Here is a 20,760-nt window from a genome sequence, read left to right on the forward strand (position 1 = left end):
TACAGCTGATGTATTTACTCAACAAGATATCTTACTGGTTGACTCAAAAGGAATCGAATAATTTTAGCAAGTATTCTTCTCTCTTTTTTTTTATTAAATTGTTCGATGTTTAATTTCTCTAGAAAATCTCTTTTATTGGGTAATATTTCTTCAAATGATTGCTAAAACTGATATTTAAACAAATGAATCATTTATTATAATGCTAATGAACAGAAGTAAATAATTTTTTAAAAATCAATGATTTCAAGTGCGAAAAAAAGGGAGCGTAAAATGCAAACTTTTTTTTTTTTTTGTAAAATAGGGTAAATAGAAAAATAATTCTCAAAGTCAAAAACAATTGATGAAGTTAATAATCCCATCATCGGACAAGAACTATCTTATGCTGTGCTGACATAATAATATAAATAGACAATAAAAGATACATAGAATTATGGAAAATAATGTATAGAATTATGGAAAATAATGAATAGAATTATGGAAAATAATGTATAGAATTATGGAAAATAATGTACTTAATGAAAATACTACGCCTTGTATCATTGTTTTCAGTTAAATAATGTTGAATATGATACTAATAGGTTTAAAAGTAATTTATATGTATTGGTCTAAAGAAATCACTAGGAAAAATAATTAAATAAACCATACTAGCAAAAACAAGAGCATGGAATTTAAACAAACAAACAAAAAAAAACATGAAAACCATTTAACTATATTATATAAATGGCTTAGAATGACAGCGAATTAAATTCAGTAATATTGCCAAAAACTATCCTAGAGTAATATGTAAACGTTTTATTTTTTTTTCCCGGAATAGTCTCATCAAGCGGCATGCTGTGATTATAAAATCAACTAAAGCAGATGAATTTTCATTGTATATAATAAATATATTACCCATATAAATTGCAACATATGTCTAATACAGTTATATATTTAAATTCAGAAGTTGCATAATTCTCCGTTAAATGTGAAATAAGGGTAAAAAATATTACAACTTTAAATTAGCTAGTTATCTTTGCGCAGTAATGTTATACAATGAGAACAAGTCATTTAACGTCTAGTTTCATCGAGAATGACCTTGATGGCCAATCAGATGATCCATTAATGGGTCTTTCCATGCTATTCTTCAAAAGATTATGATAAAATATACATAATTATTTCATTAATACTTGAAAATTATGGTAATAAAATAGATAATTTTGAAAAAAGTTGTATATTTTTTTCCTAAGAGCATTCGTTGTCAACACAATGTTTCCATATTTAGGGACTGTTGCATTAAAATACTGCAATTGCAAAAGAATGCCTTTGATTTATATCATCTTCTAATAAGAATGTGTACCCTGTAAAAGGCCTGAAATAATAATTTAAATAAATTTAAATCTTACATTTTGAAGTAAATAATTCTATTTCTTTTTGTTGCTAATCCCATTCAATCAACGCACTCACAATCAGTTTTAATAAAAATCCTCAGCACCTCGGCCTTTTTCTCACGAAACGTTTTTCTATGTTACAATTCCTTTTATTTTTGTAATAATGTTTAATAATAAAAAAAATTATTAAAAAAGTAAAAAAATAATTAATTTATTTCATCGGTTTGTACAGCAAAATAATGTATGAGAAAAAAATTTGTGAAAATATGTAATAATCTTCCATATATCATTAAAATTATTATAAAATTCGATTAATATGGAAGCATTTTTTTTTCTCAGAATTTTCATCAGAACTCCACACATTTTAATGAAAGACTAATTTTGTGATAAAACAGTAGGAAATTTAGTTGCTAATTAACTCAATTAATAAGAATCAGTCAATCAGAAAAAAAAAAACTGCCCCCTTGATAATTTTTCATTGACATTAGTTTTATGTCAAGATGGCAATAAAAAATATTCGAGTTATAGAGGCGCCCATTTATTGCTAGAAGTAGCAGAAATCGTCTAAATACATATTGGTGAAGAAAGTAGGCGCCATCTTTTTCCGAATTTCCCTGTCTTGTCCTCGTAAATCTCAGATTTATTTTCTCGCAAACGCAAATGAACCGTTTCGCACAAAGATGTTGATGTTGTTCACGATTCTAATTTATCTACAATTTCATGAAAAATATCGTAGTAATATTATAAAACATCTTGTGCTATTTGGGAAATTATGACTTTTTTTCAAATAATCTAGGTGGAGTTCTAGATGTATTATACGTCTACACACTGGGGGAATTTTTTAATTTCTGATATGCAAATTACATAAAGATAAGAAATTCGAAATTTTGACAAATCTTCATGAGCACGGTCATTCAAAAACGCTTCAAACTAGATGAACGAAATTTGGAATCAGTATCGTCAATTTCTGTTAAATTTTGGATAAAATGTATTCAGAGGACATCTGTATGAAAGATGTACAAGTGATGCATCGAAATCGCAAAACTTAACTTCAATCGCCGGCATTTCGGATCTGTCTCAATTTGCTTTTCGAACCCACAACATCAATTCAATTTTTACAGCTGAAGCTCTTGCAATTTGCCAGGCTCTGGACTATCTTTCCGTTCCTGAGAAACATTTACTTCTTCTTACAGATAGTCTTTCAGTTCTTACAGCACTTCAAAAATTTTCATATAAATCCCCATCCATTATTCATAAAATTACGGGCAAAATTGTGGAAAAATCTCAGATTAACCAACATATTACTTTTCTGTGGATCCCAGGGCATTCGACAATATTATGGAATGAAAAAGCGGACTTGATCGCAAAATCAGTAACAGAAATCAGCCCATGCATTGAATGGATCGCATCGGAAGACATCATCTCTCGCATCAAACAAATCTCAAAAAGAAAAACAACAGACAGCTATAGCAAATATTATGAAATTCTTGGAGAAATTCCAGACATAAAAAATATTGCTAAATGGACAAGAAATAGAAAACATCATTTGCGCTAGAATTTCTACCAAAACACTCATTACACCTGGCCTTCTACATCGTTTTAACCTGTCGAATCAACCAAATTGCGAAACATGCCAATCTTTGAATAATTTGGATCATATCTTACTGCACTGCCGAAAATACTCAAGCATCAGACGTTGCCTCTGGTCGAAGTTGGGCCTCAACTCTCTTTCAACCTGTAATTTCAAACAACTCACGAGCAAAGCATTTGCAGATAAACTATCTCTCCATATTTTCCTTCAACACTTGAACTTTTTTGACATTTATTAATTGGAGATATTGTTGAACGCTGGGATGACACCCTTTGTAGGTAAAAATCCCTAAATCCCCCTCATTCAAACAAACAATCAAATGTACAAGTGAACAGAACAACTACAAGGTGTAATGGAATAATAAGTAAATAAAATTTGGTACACAAATATAGTATCGAAAATACAAATAAGCATCAAATGCTGGATGAAATTTTTTCAAAGAGTTACTCGTCTGCAAGTCTGTACTTTCGCATGCAGGTAAAACCGATACCTCCAAAGCACAGTGACTTAAATAAATGGAAATTGGCATGAGATCTTTCTACCAAAACCATAGTTGTATGTTGAATTTTCTTTTCATTCTGGGAAAAAAAAAAAAAACAGCTGGAGTACTTTTTTCAAAACTGTCTCGCGTATTCTCAAATGAAGTTGCTATCTCAGCGAGCAACTTTAGAGGTTAAGAAATAATAACCTTTGGCTTGAATTGAATATTTTTATGAATCTGTCGTGTGATCCATGGCCAGTCTTTTGGCGATTCGTCCCTGGCATGCTGTTAATAGTAGCCGAAAATCGAATGTGTGTTTTAGACGTATTTTTTTCCAATCAATTAAAACAAAAATTTGACATAAGATTACGCTTATAGTCACAAAATCCCATACAAAATTCAAAATATTTAAATCGTTGCGTTTCTGAGTTATTTGTTTATATTGTTACAAACCTGTAATTTGCTTCCCAGAACGAATAGTGTCATCGTAAGAAAGACCGTTGTAAGATCTGTCCTGTGCGTGCTGAGCTTGGCGACCATTTGCCGACTTGGCGGCGAGTTTGGCGACTAAATGGATACTACTGAAAAGTTCGAGAACTTTTATGATCCATCCACTTAGACCCGAGATACAGGCAGGTATGCCCTGATTGGTCTGGAAGATTCTAGTTCCGCCTCCTGGAACTATAAAAGACAGGCACTCTGAAGCTGCAGTGAAGTCGTGTGTATCGTCAGAGGTCGTCAATGCGCTGCGTCATTACGATTAATTGACGGTATTTGTAGAAAATTTTTGTAACAATATGTTTCTGATAATACAGACCGACAACTTCTAGCTTAATATGGCTCAAAAATTGACAGAGATGTCTACACTATAGATGTCAAATCAGTGTATCGAATTTTATTTGTCTAGCTCTCTTCATTTTGTAATTATAACATTAACGTATATTTGGACAGTAGGGACATTCAGACCCCTCTCTGAACGAACTTTGCTAAAATTTCGATAGAAAGGTACAAAATTGTCTGTTTTGACTGTCTACAAAATTGTCTAAAGACTGTCTACCAAATTCCATCCGTCTAGCCCATCGCATTCTTGAATTATCGTAGTTACAGACAGGGAGGGACAAACATTTTCCAAAAATGTCGAACTCAGGGAAGTGTAAAACGTGGGAATTCGTCAAAAGTTCGATTTCGAATTTTTTGGCGATTGCAATACTTCCTCTACACTTCGTATACGAGAAAGTAAAAACGAAAAGAAAAATGCTTTTTAGAAATAATCTTCTCTTAAAAATTGTATTTCGATTTCTGAAGTGTATTACAGATGAATGCAATATATGGATATTATGATTTATTATATACTAGCCGCCTTTGGCGACCAGCCGGTTCGCCAATCTTAATGTTCGTTAAAATTTTAATAATTAAATATTTTATGCAATTTCTACTTTAATAGCTTCTTCATCAAAATATTTTAAAACTTCAAATTTTGATTGTCATATAATTCATTCATAATATTATAAAGGCCTTCAGTCATAACGTAATATGTATCGCTCTCATTTTCTGTTAGCACCCGTAGAATTTATGCTTTAAATTAAAGTGGAAAGAATTAATCTTCAATTAATATAATAATATTTTTTACTGAAACAAAGTATTTTTTTTATAATCTGATTACTGAAAATAGAGTCACTCAGCCTTTAAACTTTATGGGCACTAAAGAATATCTTTTTTAATTTATGTAATCTCTCAAGAGTTTGTCAACAAAGTTTTCTTAGATTCATTATGACCAGATCGATTAATTCACAATGTTTAAATTTAAATGCATCAAACACTAAGAAAATAAAACGAATCGTTTAAAATAAACGGTTGAAAACAGGTTTTAAAAAAACTACTTAAAAAACGATATACTTAAAACTATAAGCATATACAAAATATATATAACTAATATAAATACAATTTACTTACAAAAGCATGCAACTAACCCAAAAATAATTTAAATCATCCATTGATAACGGTTGTCATGGCAACAATCAGAACAGAATGCGCATGCGTGAATTTTCTTCGCCGGTTACGTAACGCAAATACGTGATTTTTTCTACGCCAGTTGGGGTAACGCTATGCGGATTAGAAATTTTTAATTTCCTTTATTCTGTTTTATTTTAATTCAAAAGTACTTCAGAATGAATCTGAAAAATAGATTCATTAACAATGTTTAATTTTAAATGCATCAAACATTAAGAAAATAAACAGAATCGATAGAAATAATCCGCCGAAAAATTTTAACCCTAGCCTCATTACTGTTGGGAGAAAAAAAAAACTGAAACCTTTCTCATTTGGCTGTGGGGGAAATGGAAGATTTTTTTGGCGGGAAAGTTAGTTTTTAATTAATAATTAAAATTCTAATTAAAAATTCGAAAAAAGGAACCCCAGGTGCACATTCCCAACCTCCAAGGTATACATGTACCAAATTTGGTAGCTGTAGGTCAAACGGTCTGGCCTGTAGAGCGCCAACACACACACACACACACACATTGAGCTTTATTATAAGTATAGATATATTATTATTATTATTATACTACAATATATGAATATTATGTATTTTATATCTACTCTGTATAAAAATGCTAAGTTTATCGCAACAACCGAAAGAAGTTTTTGTTTTGTAAACAAAGCTATATTTCATTTATTTTCTCCTCAATGTATACTTGTTTTCTTTCAGTTACATTTCATTTATTCGCAGCCCTGTTACAAGAATACTTACTACTGGCCTTTGAGAGTCAACAGTATCAAGAAGAAGAAAATGTACTCCATACGGAATTGAAAAAGCACTTAAATACTACAGGTAAGATAGAACCATACTATCCGCTATTTCTAAAAAGTAGTTAGAATTTTTTTTTTTTTTAGTGGCTCTATGCAAGATGGAAACATTCGATTTAATTCATGAAAACGTTTTAAATTAATTTAATTTAATTTTTTTTTTGTCAATAAAGTGTATAAATTGAAAGCATAGTAATGATCAAAAATTCAACTTCAAGATTTTGATGAATTTTCACGTTTTAGAACATCTTCCTTCCTTGAGTCAGAATATATATATATATATATATACACTGGTGTAAGAAATTAAGAGAATTTGCATATTTTATCGAATTGCATGAAAAGAACTGAACAGAAGGAAAAACCACTGCTTCTAGATAAAAATGCAAATGTTGTATGGCTAATACGTAAGCGACCACGTGTGTGTAGGTGGAGCCAGCAGAAAAGACAGGCTTTATAAGCGTGTGGAGGCTAAAACGAATTTCGTTCGCTAGCACACATCGGCGAATTTCTTGGTGTTATCTTGCAGCAATCGGTGAAATTCACATCGAAACAGTAAAAATGAGTAACCACCATCGTTTAGATGATGGAATGAGATGGCGAATTGTGGGCGGGTTAGAGGCAGGCCAATCGCAAGTCCAGATATGCAGAGAGTTTCATTTAACGCCCAGCTTCGTGTGTAACCTATGGAAACAGTTCCAGGATACTGGATCCATCGAGAGAAAGCCTGGGCAAGGCCGTCAAAGAGCCACGACGGCCAGAGAAGATCGCCATTTGTCCATTTTAGCGAGGCGTAACAGAGGGGCTACAGTTTCTCAGCTCTCTCGGGACTTGTATGCAGCCACAGGAACCCGCGTATCAAGGGTGACTTGTTCCAAGAGACTGAATGAGAGAGGATTGTTTGCCAGAAGACCGGCTGTTTGCGTCCCTCTCACGTCTGCGAACAGGAGAGCCGATTAGCTTGGTGCAGGCAACATAGGCAGTGATTGGAGTACGGAGCAATGGGCAACCGTTCTATTCACCGACGAGTCCCGTTTTAGCCTAAACACCGAGTCTCGCCGTACTTTCATATGGGGAGAGCCAGGGACCCGCTACCTACCCTCCAATGTCCGCGAAATCGACAGCTGTGGCCGTGGCGGTGTAATGGTCTGGGCAGGCATCATGTTAGATGGCCGCACACCTCTCCACGTCTTTGACAGAGGCTCTGTGACTGGTGTGAAGTATAGGGATAAGATCTTGGAGCCCTATGTTCGCCTTTTCCGGGGTGCAGTGGGCCCCGAGTTCATCTTAATGGACGATAACGCGAGGCCACATAGAGCTCTTCTGGTCGACGAATTTCTCGAGATTGAGGATATTCGCCGGATGGATTGGGCAGCCAGGTCTCCAGACCTCAACCCTATAGAGCATGTCTGGGATGCTCTGGAGAGGGCTATTGCAACTCGCACCCCCCCCCCTCCGAAAACCACCCAGGAACTGAAAACAGCGTTGGTGAATGAGTGGGACCAATTGCCACATGCACTGATAAACTGTTTTATTTCAAGTATGACATGACGTTGCAAGGCGTGTATAACTGTAAGAGGGGACCATACCCCCTATTAACCCATTTCTTTTGTGTATTCTGCAACCTCTGTTTCAGACCTTCAACTTCCATGAGTGTTACGCACAAACATTTGTGTCTATTATAACTGTTGAATGTTTATTTTGTTTGCATTATATCAACCTATGTTCACACCAAATTTTATTAAAATCTGTTCAGTAGTTCTGGAGATCGTAGATCAAATATAAAAATTCTCTTAATTTCTTACACCAGTGTGTGTATATATATTATGAACTTTTACTCGTCTGTCTGTGAATACAATAATTCAACCAGCAGGAGTTAACTTTCTCGTGTATTCTGTAATAAAGGTATTATCCCAGAAAATGCCTTGCATGGAATTGACATACAATAGATATGAAATAGTAGACTTTGGCGTGAATTCAACATTATTTTTGAATTTTTAGTAAGATTTTTGGCTATTAATACCTGGCATGCAGTTAATAGTATCCGAAAATCGAATATGTATTTAAGACGCATTTTTACCAACCGAATGAAACAAAACTTTGACAAAGAACTGCGCTTGTAGTCACAAAATCCCATTGCAAATTTGATATATTTAAACCATAGCGTTTTTGAGTTACCGCTTTTGTATGTTTTTGAAAGTACAGATCAACAAATGATCAACCCATCATTGGATTTGGTTCAAAATTCGATAGGTTTGACTAAGAAGGTTCGATAGGTAACACTGTAGATGTTCAATACGTGTACCGAATTTTATCTATCTAGCTCTCTTCGTTTTTATCGTGTTGATTTATATTCAAACAGCCGCACAGACCGACTTCCTCTGAACGGATTTCGCTCAAAATTTGACAGAAATCTGCAAGTTTAGTTTAGTTATATTAACATCCCGTTGTAAAGCAACACTAGGGCTATTTTGGGACGGACCTCGTCATTTTGAACCGAGTTCAGATGACGAGGACGACACCTGAGCTGGCACCCCCCCTCTCCACACCAGCGGGAGGACGTTTGGTCTTGACGGATTTAACGTGCAACAGACCCCCTTACACGACGATTCTTCGGTGGAATCGGGTCTCGAACCTGAAACCCTACGCCTCACGAGTCAAGACCTTACCACCAGGCCACCGCGGCCCCAGAAATCTGCAAATTTGATGTGAAGATCGTTTAACAAATTTCATTCGTCTAACTGAAAGGATTTTTGAGTTGTCTTTGTCTCAAACAGACAGACGAACGTTTTCTAAATATGTGTTTTTATATCAGAGAGGTGTCTAAAGCGTGGGGATTCATCAAAATATCGAGTTCGAATTTTTTGATGATTACTATACTTTCTCTATACTGTGTATAAGAGATAGAAATGGTTAGATAAATGGTGGGGGAAATAGAAATGGCTAGATATTGGATATATGGCACAACACCTGAGCTGCAAATATATACCAAATCTTAGATAACATCTATTCACAGGAAATGTGTATATCTCTGGTCCGAGTTGATATGAAATCTGAAAAATGCTACAAGTTACATGAATGAAGTTTGATGTATAACTTTATCATTATAGTTGTAGATCTTCAACAATTTTAAACCAAATCTATCAAATAGTTAGCTGTATGTGTCTTTTCATTCGTGTGATAATTTGCAAACGTAACAAGCTACATAATCTGCTAGTCTGTATCAAATGTTAGGTCGTATAATGGGAAGTGGTTGAAAGTCCATATTTGAAAACTCCTCGCCATACTACGAACCTAAACACAAAACTAACCATGTAGTGTAAGCATACAAGTAAATCCGGAGCAAAATACCCTCGTTTGTTTCACATCTTATTTGCAATTATGAATTAATAGATTGTGAGAAGTAGCAAAATGAAGGGGGTTTTTTTGGTTGGGGAAGGTTAGACTAAATGCTGTATCTACATTGCAGAGGAAATAAATAGTTTGTAGCATGGCAATCATTTGCACATCTTCTCTTTCTTTTAAGAGAGTATTTAACGAGAGAGAGAGAGAAAAAAAAGGAAAGAAATGCGAAGGCGATTTCTTGATATAGTTCCCTTTTCGTTTCTATCCCAGATGATATAATACATTCGGAACGTAGAGAAATTTTGAGCATATTGATTGGTTGTTTACACTTCATCACGTATGATGTCATAGCACTTGTGGAGCAGGTGTTAGTTATATTGGTTGAATCTTTTACAATATCTGATTTTCAGGAAGAAAAAGTTCAATTTTCATATCATGACGAGGTTGTAAACAATTCATCAAGCATTATCATCTAACGCAGCAGTTAGGTGCTAATTAGTATTCATTAAAGGATAAACTTGAATTTGATATGAGCATCACTGGAGAACAAACTGGCAGTGGCGCTATAACATCTTACGTAACGATGTGTAAACAACCAATCAGCACGCTCGAAGTTTCTGCTTGGTCCGAATTCAAGAAAAGGCAGTTATTATGCCCCCGGATTTGATTAAATGGCCCAGATCATCTCACCTATTTTTATTGTTTCTTTTTGTTTTAAAACTGTACTTTGCTTATTTCTTATATTAATCTCAATTTAAAATTATACTCATTGCTTTTTCGCATAAAACGAATGGAAAAATTATTATAATTCGAACTCGAGGTTTTGGCAAACCGACTGGTTTTAGGCATCTCATCATTCGAAAAACATATTTTTTGACACACTAACGAAAAGCATATGTCCATCTGCGACAAAAATAATTAAAAAAAAGAACACTTTGTGTTAGACAAATGGATTTGGGTATATGCTCTGTAAATTTCTAACAAGTTTTGAACGAAATCTATTCGGTGGAAGTTTGTCTGTCCGAGTATAAGTTCACACGATAACTACGAAAGGAAGAGAGCTAGATGGATCAAATTTGGTGAACAGATTTAATATCTACAATGTGAGAATTATTAAATTTGGAAACAATGTCAGAGGGTTAACACTCAGTTGGTTTGTAATTTCACAGGCAAGTAAACGCGTTAGCTCAAAAATACAAAGATTTAATTACATTTGTAATTTGGAATGTGTTGTTGTTTCTAATGGCACTTGCCGTGGATAAGCTCGCTGACAAAATCAGCGATTTTAAGCCAATGGAGCGTCTCTTGTTTTTTAGTAGCGCCAACTAGGGCCAAGAGTACGTCTTAGCTACTCTTAGGACCGAGGGAAGAATTTCACCCTCATCAAGTTTACTGATAAGAAACGAACTCATCGCTTCCCACGCCATGTTTTAGCCAGTGGCCTTTCTGTGTTTGTAAACAGGAGCGGCTTTTCTTATTTTCAAGAAAAATCATTGGGATTACTAAAAATAGGGAATAGAAATGCCTTTGATCTGTTGTGTTCCAAACTGTAATGGAAATTACAGGAATGGCCCAAGAGTAAGTATTTTTGCCTTTCTTAAAAATGAAGAGCTTAAAAAAGAAATGGTTAAGTTCCATACATCGTGAAGGATTTTATCCGACGCAGCATAGTAGGGTAAGCTCATTTAATTATTTTAAAGTAATGCCTAATGTTTCTAAATGAAAAATCATTTATTCTCACATTAGAAATTTAACAGCTCAGTAATATCCATTATTCGTGATTTTAATCAAGTGCATTATGAAAAGAATTATTTCATAAAATGCTGTAATGTAGGCAATATTATTGTCAATAATAATTATAATATTTGCCGTAATTATGTTTACATGCTTTGTTTACTATTATATCTATAATTACGTTTACATAGTTAAATTTTATTATATTACATAACGATAAAAACCTGAGAGTAAACAAAATAAAAACTCTTCGTACTTATATATAGTTTTATGTTGTATATTTGTTACTGTACTTAAATTAAACATTAAAGGAAGTCAATATTTACGAATATTACTGTAGGTCTGTGAATTACATTTTAAAACAAATGATATTGAAAGAGAAACTAGTCTATTTGATTCGAAATCAGAAAAATTATTAAGTGCCCCTCTTAAATATGCGAGACTAGTGACTGGAGCAATTCCATCTCAGATATCGGGGGTTGTGCCAGCACCCGCACGCTCTCCTCTCCTTCCATCTACTAGCGTTAGGGTTCTCACTGGCGCCATCTGCGCCATCTCGTGGAGACTGTCACCTGTTTCCACCTTTATTTTTCATAAAATTATCCGCTTATATTCCACACTATAATCAATATTTGCCTTAAGAAAGTTTACTAATTGCGAAAATTTGAAGTAAAAAGGTTTAAATAAACAAACAAAAAAAAGGGCATTTATTTATTCCTTATCTTTTATAGTTTACAATACAGATTACTTCAAGTCCCCAACATCTTGTTTCTTGGTTACATCAAAAAAGGAATTAAACAGCAGGCAAAAATCTAAGGAAAAGGTCCTAAACGATGTTTCTTTGTATGGAGTTCAAAGTAACTTGAAATGGAAACAAAGCAATGAATCATCAAATCCCATGGTGCCTTCAAGACATCAAAACAATGTCTGGAAAACTGATTACTTAACCTCGAAATTTCCTGAAACTAGTTTTTTCAAAAATGATGTGTGCCATCCAGAATTTTCATTTCAACAGATTCCATCTGAATTTAATAATAGGGGTAAGTATTTCTTTTTCAGTTTACTAATACGTTATTATTACTATTTTCTGGGTTGTAAAAAAACTTTTCCTCCCGTGCATTAAATAAAATTCCACCTACTTTTTCCAGTAAGATTCCAGTTTTTCATCAAAGTCATAACAATAACAAATGTCTTTTATGGTTGCAATAAAAATTGTCATAACTACCATATTTAATAAGAAATCGCCCAAAAAATTAAATTTTTCTGGCCGCACATTATTTTTAATGACAACTTAACTGTATGACTTCTTTAATGTAATATTTAGATGGTTACATGTATTTACAGCATTTCATTTTGAATTAAACGGTATGAATATAAAAAATGTTTTTAAATTTTTACTAAAAATAAATGGCAATTTTGTATAGATCTGATAACAACCAAAATGTTTGCCAGATTCAGCATATATACAAGTGAAAATGTAAAAATTTCCGTCGCCGTCAAAGCATATAGATCAGAGGCAGCTGGTGCATTAGGACCACAAACTTCAGAACCTTGGGAAAAGTATTTTGAAAGCTCCATTTTTTGTTTTTAATCCTATTTGGTTATTCTTCCGCTTTAAGAATGCAATGAAAAACGAAAATGAAAAAAGAAAAAAATCATTATTAAAGCGAATGAATGAAGATAGAAAATGGAGTAATAAATATACAGATGTTGAAGATGCATAACATATGACTTTCGAAAGACAAAATTGATCACTGCAGAATAACTGACACATTGGAAATGAAAGTCCACTGCATTTGGCAGCTCGGACCGGCCCAAGTTCGGCAATGTTAATTTTGTGAGGTTTGCTCTTCCACCCCACCCCCCTCACCTCTGCAAACCAAGGCTTGCTTCACATTTTTTAAATTCACTTTGCTTTTATTTAGCTTCATTTTTACGTTATCGTACTGAAAACCTATCTGCAAAAATATACATCTATTTTCTTTTGTTAGAAGTGTCTTATCAAAAAAAAAAATATTGATAATTTTCTAAAATATAATTCAGATAATTACGATTCAAAACTTTACAGTAAGTATACATATGTTTTTGGAAAATTGCACTTTGTTGTTGTTGTTTATAATGGCACTTGCCAAGGGCAAGCTCGCTGACGAAGTCAGCGATTTTAAGCCAAGGGAGCGTCTCTTGTTTTAGTAGCGCCACTTAGGGCCAAGAGTACGTCTTTGCTACTCACGCATCACATTCGCTTGCACAACCCCGTTTTACAGGGGGGCACATTCACACATCTCACAGATAGAACAGATGAAGAACAACCATGCCCGAACCGGGACTCGAACCCAGGACGCCCAGGTCACGGGGAAGACGTGCTACCCCTATGCCAGAACGCCGGCAAATTGCACTTTAAATGTATTAATATCTATTATTCAGCACTGCTCTTTCCTAAATGAAGAGCCGCCACTGATAAAGAAATGGTATTTGGCGCATTTGCAGAATTTTAACGATTGAAAAGTGAGATTTGACTCAATATATCTAATATATAAAAATCTCGTGTCACGGTGTTTGTACACCTCCGAAACGGTTCGACCGATTTTTATGAAGTTTTTTATGTGTATTTGGTAGGTATGAGAATAGGTCGTAAATTATATTTCATAACGCTAAGTAATTAGGGTGTGCGACTGTTGTTGGTTAATGTCACCGGCCCATTGTCATTCCAAGATATACGTAAAGTGAATGGATAACAATATCAACATATAAAGATGCATGCCTTGCACTCGGCTTGCTCGGAGACGACAATCACTGGGACGATATGCTTGCTGAAGCAGCATTGGGCTGTGCAGCAACACAAATTCTTTTACTATTCGTTATAGTGTTGACTACATGTTTCCAGGAACGAGTAGACACGTTGTGGGATAAGCACAGAGATTCAATGACTGACGATATATTGCATCGAATTCGTACACGGTGCAACGATCTAACGATTACATTCAGCGACGCTATGTACAATAAAGCATTGATTGCTATCGTGGATCTTTACGTTGTCATTGCCAATTTACCACTCAGTCATTTCGGTATGAATTCGCCGAATCGAAGTGCATCTGATTTAATGGACACCGAAATGAATCGTGAACTGCAGTACGATACTGCAAAAATGGTAGCGATTGTTACTCGCAGTGTCCCACTACTGACGCATGAACAAAAAATCATTTACGACTGCATTATGCTGACAGTTTCGGCGGGACAAGGTGATTTTTTTTTTTTTTTTTTTTTTTTTGATGCACCAGGTGGAACTGGCAAAACATTTCCCATTTCGCTAATTCTCGCCGAAATAATGGCATCGCATTGGCCGTTGTATCATCTGGCATTGCAGCAACTTTATTGGATGGGGGCAGAACAGCTCATTCAGCATTTAAGCTGCCACTAAATATTCGAAATAACCCAGACGCAGTGTGCAACACACACACAAAAAAAAAACAATCGTCCATGGCCTCGGTATTGACAAAATGCAAAAGTATCATCTGAGATGAATGCTCTATGGCGCACAAGCATTCTCTTGAGGAGTTGAACAGAACATTCGAGGATATATATATATATAAAGTATTCGGAGGCACTCTGTTAACTCCTTTCAGGTGATTTCAGACAAACACCTCCCGTCCTTCCACGTTCAACGTACGCTGATGAGATCAACGCTTACTTGAAATCATCGCCACTGTGGCGTAATGTTGAAAAAGTCCGGCTAAAAATAAACACACGCGTCCAAATTCTACAAGATCCATCTGCTGACACATTCTCGGACCAATTATTAGATATCGGCGATGGAAAAGTTGCTGTCTATGAAAGTACTGGATGCATAAAATTGCCCACTCATTTCTGCGCTATCGTCGATTCGCAAAATGCTCTCAATGACCGCATATTTCCCGATGTACGCACACAATACATAAATCATGGGTGGCTGACAGAAAGAACCATTTTGGCAGCAAAAAATGTGGGCGTAAACGATTTAAACTTCAAGATACAGCGGTCGTTGCAAGGCGACTTGGTATCTTACAAATCGATCGACACAATTTGCTATGCCAACGAAGCTGTAAATTATCCAACAGAGTTTTTGAACTCACTGGATTTTCCAGGCATGTCACCACACCTTCTACGGCAGATTTCAATCTGGATCTCCGGTTATTTTACTTCGGAATTTGAGCCCACCACAGCTGTGCAATAGCACGCGATTGGTTATTAAAAAATTGATGAAAAACGTTACCGAAGCCACCATTTTGAATGCAAATTCCGAGCTGAAAATGTTTTGCTGCCACGAATTCCAATGATTCTCACAGACGTGCCAATTGAATTCAAACGCGTTCAATTTCCTATTAGATTGACATTCGCAATGACAATCAATAAGTCGCAAGGCCAAACGATGTCTGTTTGCGGCTTAGATTTGGGCACACCATGTTTTTCACACGGACATTTATACGTAGCATGTTCTCGCGTGGGCAAACCATCGAGCTTATTTGTGTTGGCTTGTGTTGTGTTTTCCAATGTATTATCATAAAAAATACTACGCTATCTAATTGAGATCCTAAGTTCCAAAAGCTAGGCGAATAAAGAGAGTGTTACTATGAATTTTGACATAGATAGATTTATGGTGCAAATTGACTCACACAGTTTTGAAAAGTGTGAGCTCTCGAAGCTCAGCAAAGCTTTGTTCTTTACATACGAAGAAATTTTTTTAAAATTTCAAGCCCATCATCTCGCCAAACCATAAAAAGCAAACTGCTCTAGAGTTCAGTTTCATTGTTGAACTCGGAAAAACGAAGTGTGCCCCGAGATAATTGCGAACATGCTCTACTGAGATTGATTTCCGAGTTATATAAGTCCACATATTTGAATTTAGAACTTCTCATTGTAAATTAAATGATTTTAACTCAAGAAATCTGCTTCATCATTTCCACTTCCCTTCATAATTGAAAAACGATGCATGTTATAAAAACAGTAAGCATTCTTCGGATTGAAAAAAATCTAACGTTGTTTATTGAGATGACTGACTATTCTTTTCATTCTCTAAAATTGCACAAACTTACCTTTACAAATCCAAATATTGTTGTTGTTTCTAATGGCACTTCTCATAGACAAGCCCATTGACTTTAGAAATCAGTGATTTTAAGCCAAGGGTGCGTCTCTTGTTTTTTAATAGCGCCATCTAGGGCCAAGAATACGACTTAGCTACACACACGTCACAACCTTTTACGGGGCGGACTTCATTCATGCATTTCATTCACAGATCCTAATTTAGACCTGAATCAAAGAACGATCACCCGTGATCCAGTACTCCCAGTGGTATTACTCTCGACATGGAGGACTTTGTGACCACGACAGATTTATACGTGCCCCAGCCACCATACACACGAGGAGTCTTCGGCCGGTGGTATTCGAACTCGCAATCCAAGGGACGCGAATCCAACGCCCTACCAACCAGGCTATCCCGGCCCCCAAAATATTGTTAAAACCAAATATAAAATAAATCTACATGCTTTCTCTTAAACTGTTATTCGATGATTTTGCATGATCATTGGTGGATCATTTTGGAGTCATCGCATACACACACACAAAAATGCATTTTATATATTCAATGAACCGCTAGATCAGGTAAAAATTTACATGTTAAGTCTGAAAGGAGAAATTCATCTTCACTCAGCAGTCATCAAAAAAGAAAAGCACTGCCTCAGCGACATACATATCAGATCGCCAGTAGAGCTAAGAATAATCGAGTGTTGCTAAAAGCATGCACATTAAGACAAAGTATAGTTAAGTATTCTCAGGCGTTGCTATGTGATGTTTATATCAAGTTCGTATAAATAAATAGAAAAAAATAATTCAGTTTAAAAGTTTTTATCAAATTAACTATTATTTAATTTCAAAGTTTAAATATTTACCAGTTTAAATATTTTTATGAGCAATTTCGGAACAGAAATACAAAAGTTCTACAAATATCACTCGGCGATCCATTAAGATTTCAAAATTCTTCTACAAGCAGTATGCTATATCTTTGACGTTTTCTTTATTATTTTTTAAAAAGAATAATGTCGTTTAAACTTTATAAATTTCCAACCGTTTACTCTAAACCATACTAGTAGAGTAAAAATTGGATCAATCAAATATAATGTTGTTGCTTATCCCCCTTAGATTGAACTCTAATTCAAACCATGTCCAAGAGATCAGGGAAAGAGGGGTGCAGTAGCTTCTGAGGGTAAAGACCCCTGAGAGCAGAAGTCTTTCTAGCTCATATGAAGATGGTACTCACACTTGCACAACTCCTTTTTACATGGCTCTTTCACGCACCTCACAGATGAACAACCCTGTTCGAACCAGGGACGCCCAGATCACGGGAAAGATGTGCTACCCCGGCATCAAATATAATGAATTATACATATTTATATAAGTAATATTCATGTAAATATTCAATGAAATTTCATGTGTCAAATTTTGATCTCAATCTGTCAGAAAAAAAGGTGTTTAAAATACATATTTGATTTTTTTTTTTTTTTTGGATTAACAGCAGGAAAGCGATTAAACGTCTAACACTGCACATTACATTTAGTAAAAACAGTTTGATTCCCGTCCAAGATTGATATTTCATAACTATTGATTGCCAATGCTATGCAATCAAAAAACAAATGCTAATTTTTTTATTACATTCTGAAACCTACATGTATGGGAACCCGAAAATAAAGATCTCAGCACTAGTGGAATTCATGGCTTGGCCCACACCCACAATTTTATTTGTGTGGGAAGGGGTGAGAAGTGTGGAAAGATCAAATAAGATCGAAATATGGGGAAGATCCTTTCCTTGTAATTATATATATAATTACAAGAATTAACTAATTAGTTTATTCTGAATTCATAAATATTAATGAATTCTTTCTTTCTAATTGATTTAATAATGCAATCTATAACCATCATATTGAGTGATTATAACCAAATATAAAAAACAAGCTCATGAGTGCAAATATAAACAATTATTCATCAATTTTTATGAAAAGTGCTTTAAAAATATGATTAACATAATAATAATAATAATAAAGTAATAACACTAATATTCTTACTTTTAGATTATTCTGCAGCCAACATCAGTCACAAATTTCAACCATCATGTGCCATGACAAATTTACCACCAATGGAAATGCAACCACTACTCAATACCACGAGTAGCACACATTTTTTGTCAGATCCTTGGATGATGAAGGAACTAGGTTATGATTATTCTTTAATCAATGATGATATTTTAAAAAGGTGATATTTATGAGAAAAGTTTTAGATTATTCAATGCCAAAATAATTGTTTTGCTTCATAAATCAGTTGAAAGTGCCAAATTATTTTCAATAGACACATGTACATTGCTTGCATTAAAAATGTATGAATTACTGCTTCCTCTATATCTATTCTATTTTATAGTTAATAATTAAATTGGTAAACATTATTTGCTTTGTTCTGTCAAATAAATTTTCAAATATATAATTTTCTAAATTATTAGCACCATGTAGAAAAATATACAGACATAAAATTCTTTTTTACCTTCAAACAGAGGGTGATATATATTTTTAAAAATAATAACTTGGTCTATGTCTTAAGTGTAGGTCAAAAAATTCGAAATGCTATTTAACCATCTTTTAAATACGAGATTTATCTTTTAAAATATGCGTCCCAAATCATACATAATAAATTTTTAATACTTTTGGTAACATTTAATCAGTTTCAAATGTATAGACAGTTAATGACATAAAAAAAAACTTTTTCATACAGCCTTTTTTTATTATTATTATTTCATTATTTAACTCCAAACTATAACCCTCTATATCTGCTGCAAAATACTTATTATTTTCCTAAATAAATAGAAATGACATTGTGATATCTTTATTTACAATAATAACAACTGAAATTTGATGTTAAAAACTAATCAAACATTTTATTATTGGAAAAATAATGAAAAATGTAGAAAACAAATATTAAGGATTTTTATAACTGTAAAAAATGCAAAGTAACGTATATAAAAAATATTTCTGTTACATAAATTCTTTAATATAAATGTACATAGTACATATTAAAAAAAGAAAAAAAGCTTATCAATGATATGATAAAAATATATGCTAACTTAAAAAATATTAATTTATCCATTTAGTAAGAAAATAATTTATTTTATTATAAATTTTTACTTAAAAACTGACACTGAATTATAGAAAATAAGTTTTTTTTTTTTTTTTTTTTTTTTTTTTTCCCCACAGTTATATATTTAACACATAAAAATCTGAAAGTCATTATACACAAAAAAATTATCTTTTATTGCAATAAAACCTTTTACTAAATCAGTAAATTTATTTAAATAAACACAAAAGTTAAAACATGCTAAAAGCAGATATATAAAAGAGGCAGAGTTAAACAGAAAATAATACAATTATTCATTAACTTATGACAAAAAAAAAAAGTAATAATTTATCATCTTTGGTTGCAATATTCTCTCTCTTTCTATATAATATTATATGTATATATTTATATAATTAAAATATAAGATTAAACACAAACAGAAAAACAAAATTAACTTTCAAAATACTGCACAAAACTTAAAATGAAAAATATTCGCAAATGTTATAAAATTTGCAACTAAATGAAGGTTTATATGTATATCAATTGAATCAAGTAAAGAAAACAATAAAAAGTTAGAAGTGATAAATTATTTGAATTTCAGTAAGAAAATATGAAATAATTTTAAAACTAAGTAGAATTAAAGAATTTACATCTTTTCTCAAAGGCAATACTAAGTTACAATTTTTTACTCCAAAGCTAGTTAAAGATTGCAAAAATAAATGTCTTTTTTTTTTTTTTTAACAACATGTTAACCTTATGTGTCAATCAATTCATTCTAAAAATTGGAAATAACTTGCATCACAAATATAGTTAATAGTTACAATGAAAGTGTAATGATAATTTGGAATCAAAATTATAATGCTTACACATAAAATGCAACAATTTAGAATCACAATGAAAGTCATACCATGTACTTGCATATAAATATTTCAATCAAACAATAAATAAAATTAATAACTGAAACAAAATAAATAATAACTACCAAAATTTCAGTATATCAAAAATCAGTTCATTACTTAAATAAACAATCAATCAAGGTACAAAAATAAAATATGGTGATATATATACTACAGGCATAATACATAAATTTTAAACAAAATCTTATAAGAAGTCATTAATTAAATTTATAAAAAAATTATTCAAAAGTATTGAAGATTAAAAAACTAAACAAAAAAGTCTTGCATTATGATTCTCATTCTAATTTAATTATTCAAGAAACAAAATTAAAATTTGGTGGTATATGTACCATAGGCATAATACATAAAATTTTAAATAAAACCTTAATAGGAAATCCTTAATCAAATTTATAAAAA

General features: G+C 33.3%; 1 protein-coding gene across 1 annotated transcript; it reads left to right on the forward strand.

Moving 5' to 3' along the window:
- The first annotated feature begins 4,041 nt into the window (after positions 1-4,041).
- Positions 4,042-18,617, forward strand: LOC129962284 (uncharacterized). Its single transcript, XM_056076031.1, has 4 exons — positions 4,042-4,075; positions 6,147-6,269; positions 12,052-12,360; positions 18,418-18,617. Exons 1-4 carry the CDS (start codon positions 4,042-4,044, stop codon positions 18,600-18,602), a joined length of 651 nt encoding a protein of 216 aa, XP_055932006.1. The 3' UTR covers positions 18,603-18,617.
- Positions 18,618-20,760: the final 2,143 nt, after the last annotated feature.

This window comes from Argiope bruennichi, chromosome 2, assembly GCF_947563725.1.
Source record: "Argiope bruennichi chromosome 2, qqArgBrue1.1, whole genome shotgun sequence".
NCBI lineage: Eukaryota > Metazoa > Arthropoda > Arachnida > Araneae > Araneidae > Argiope > Argiope bruennichi.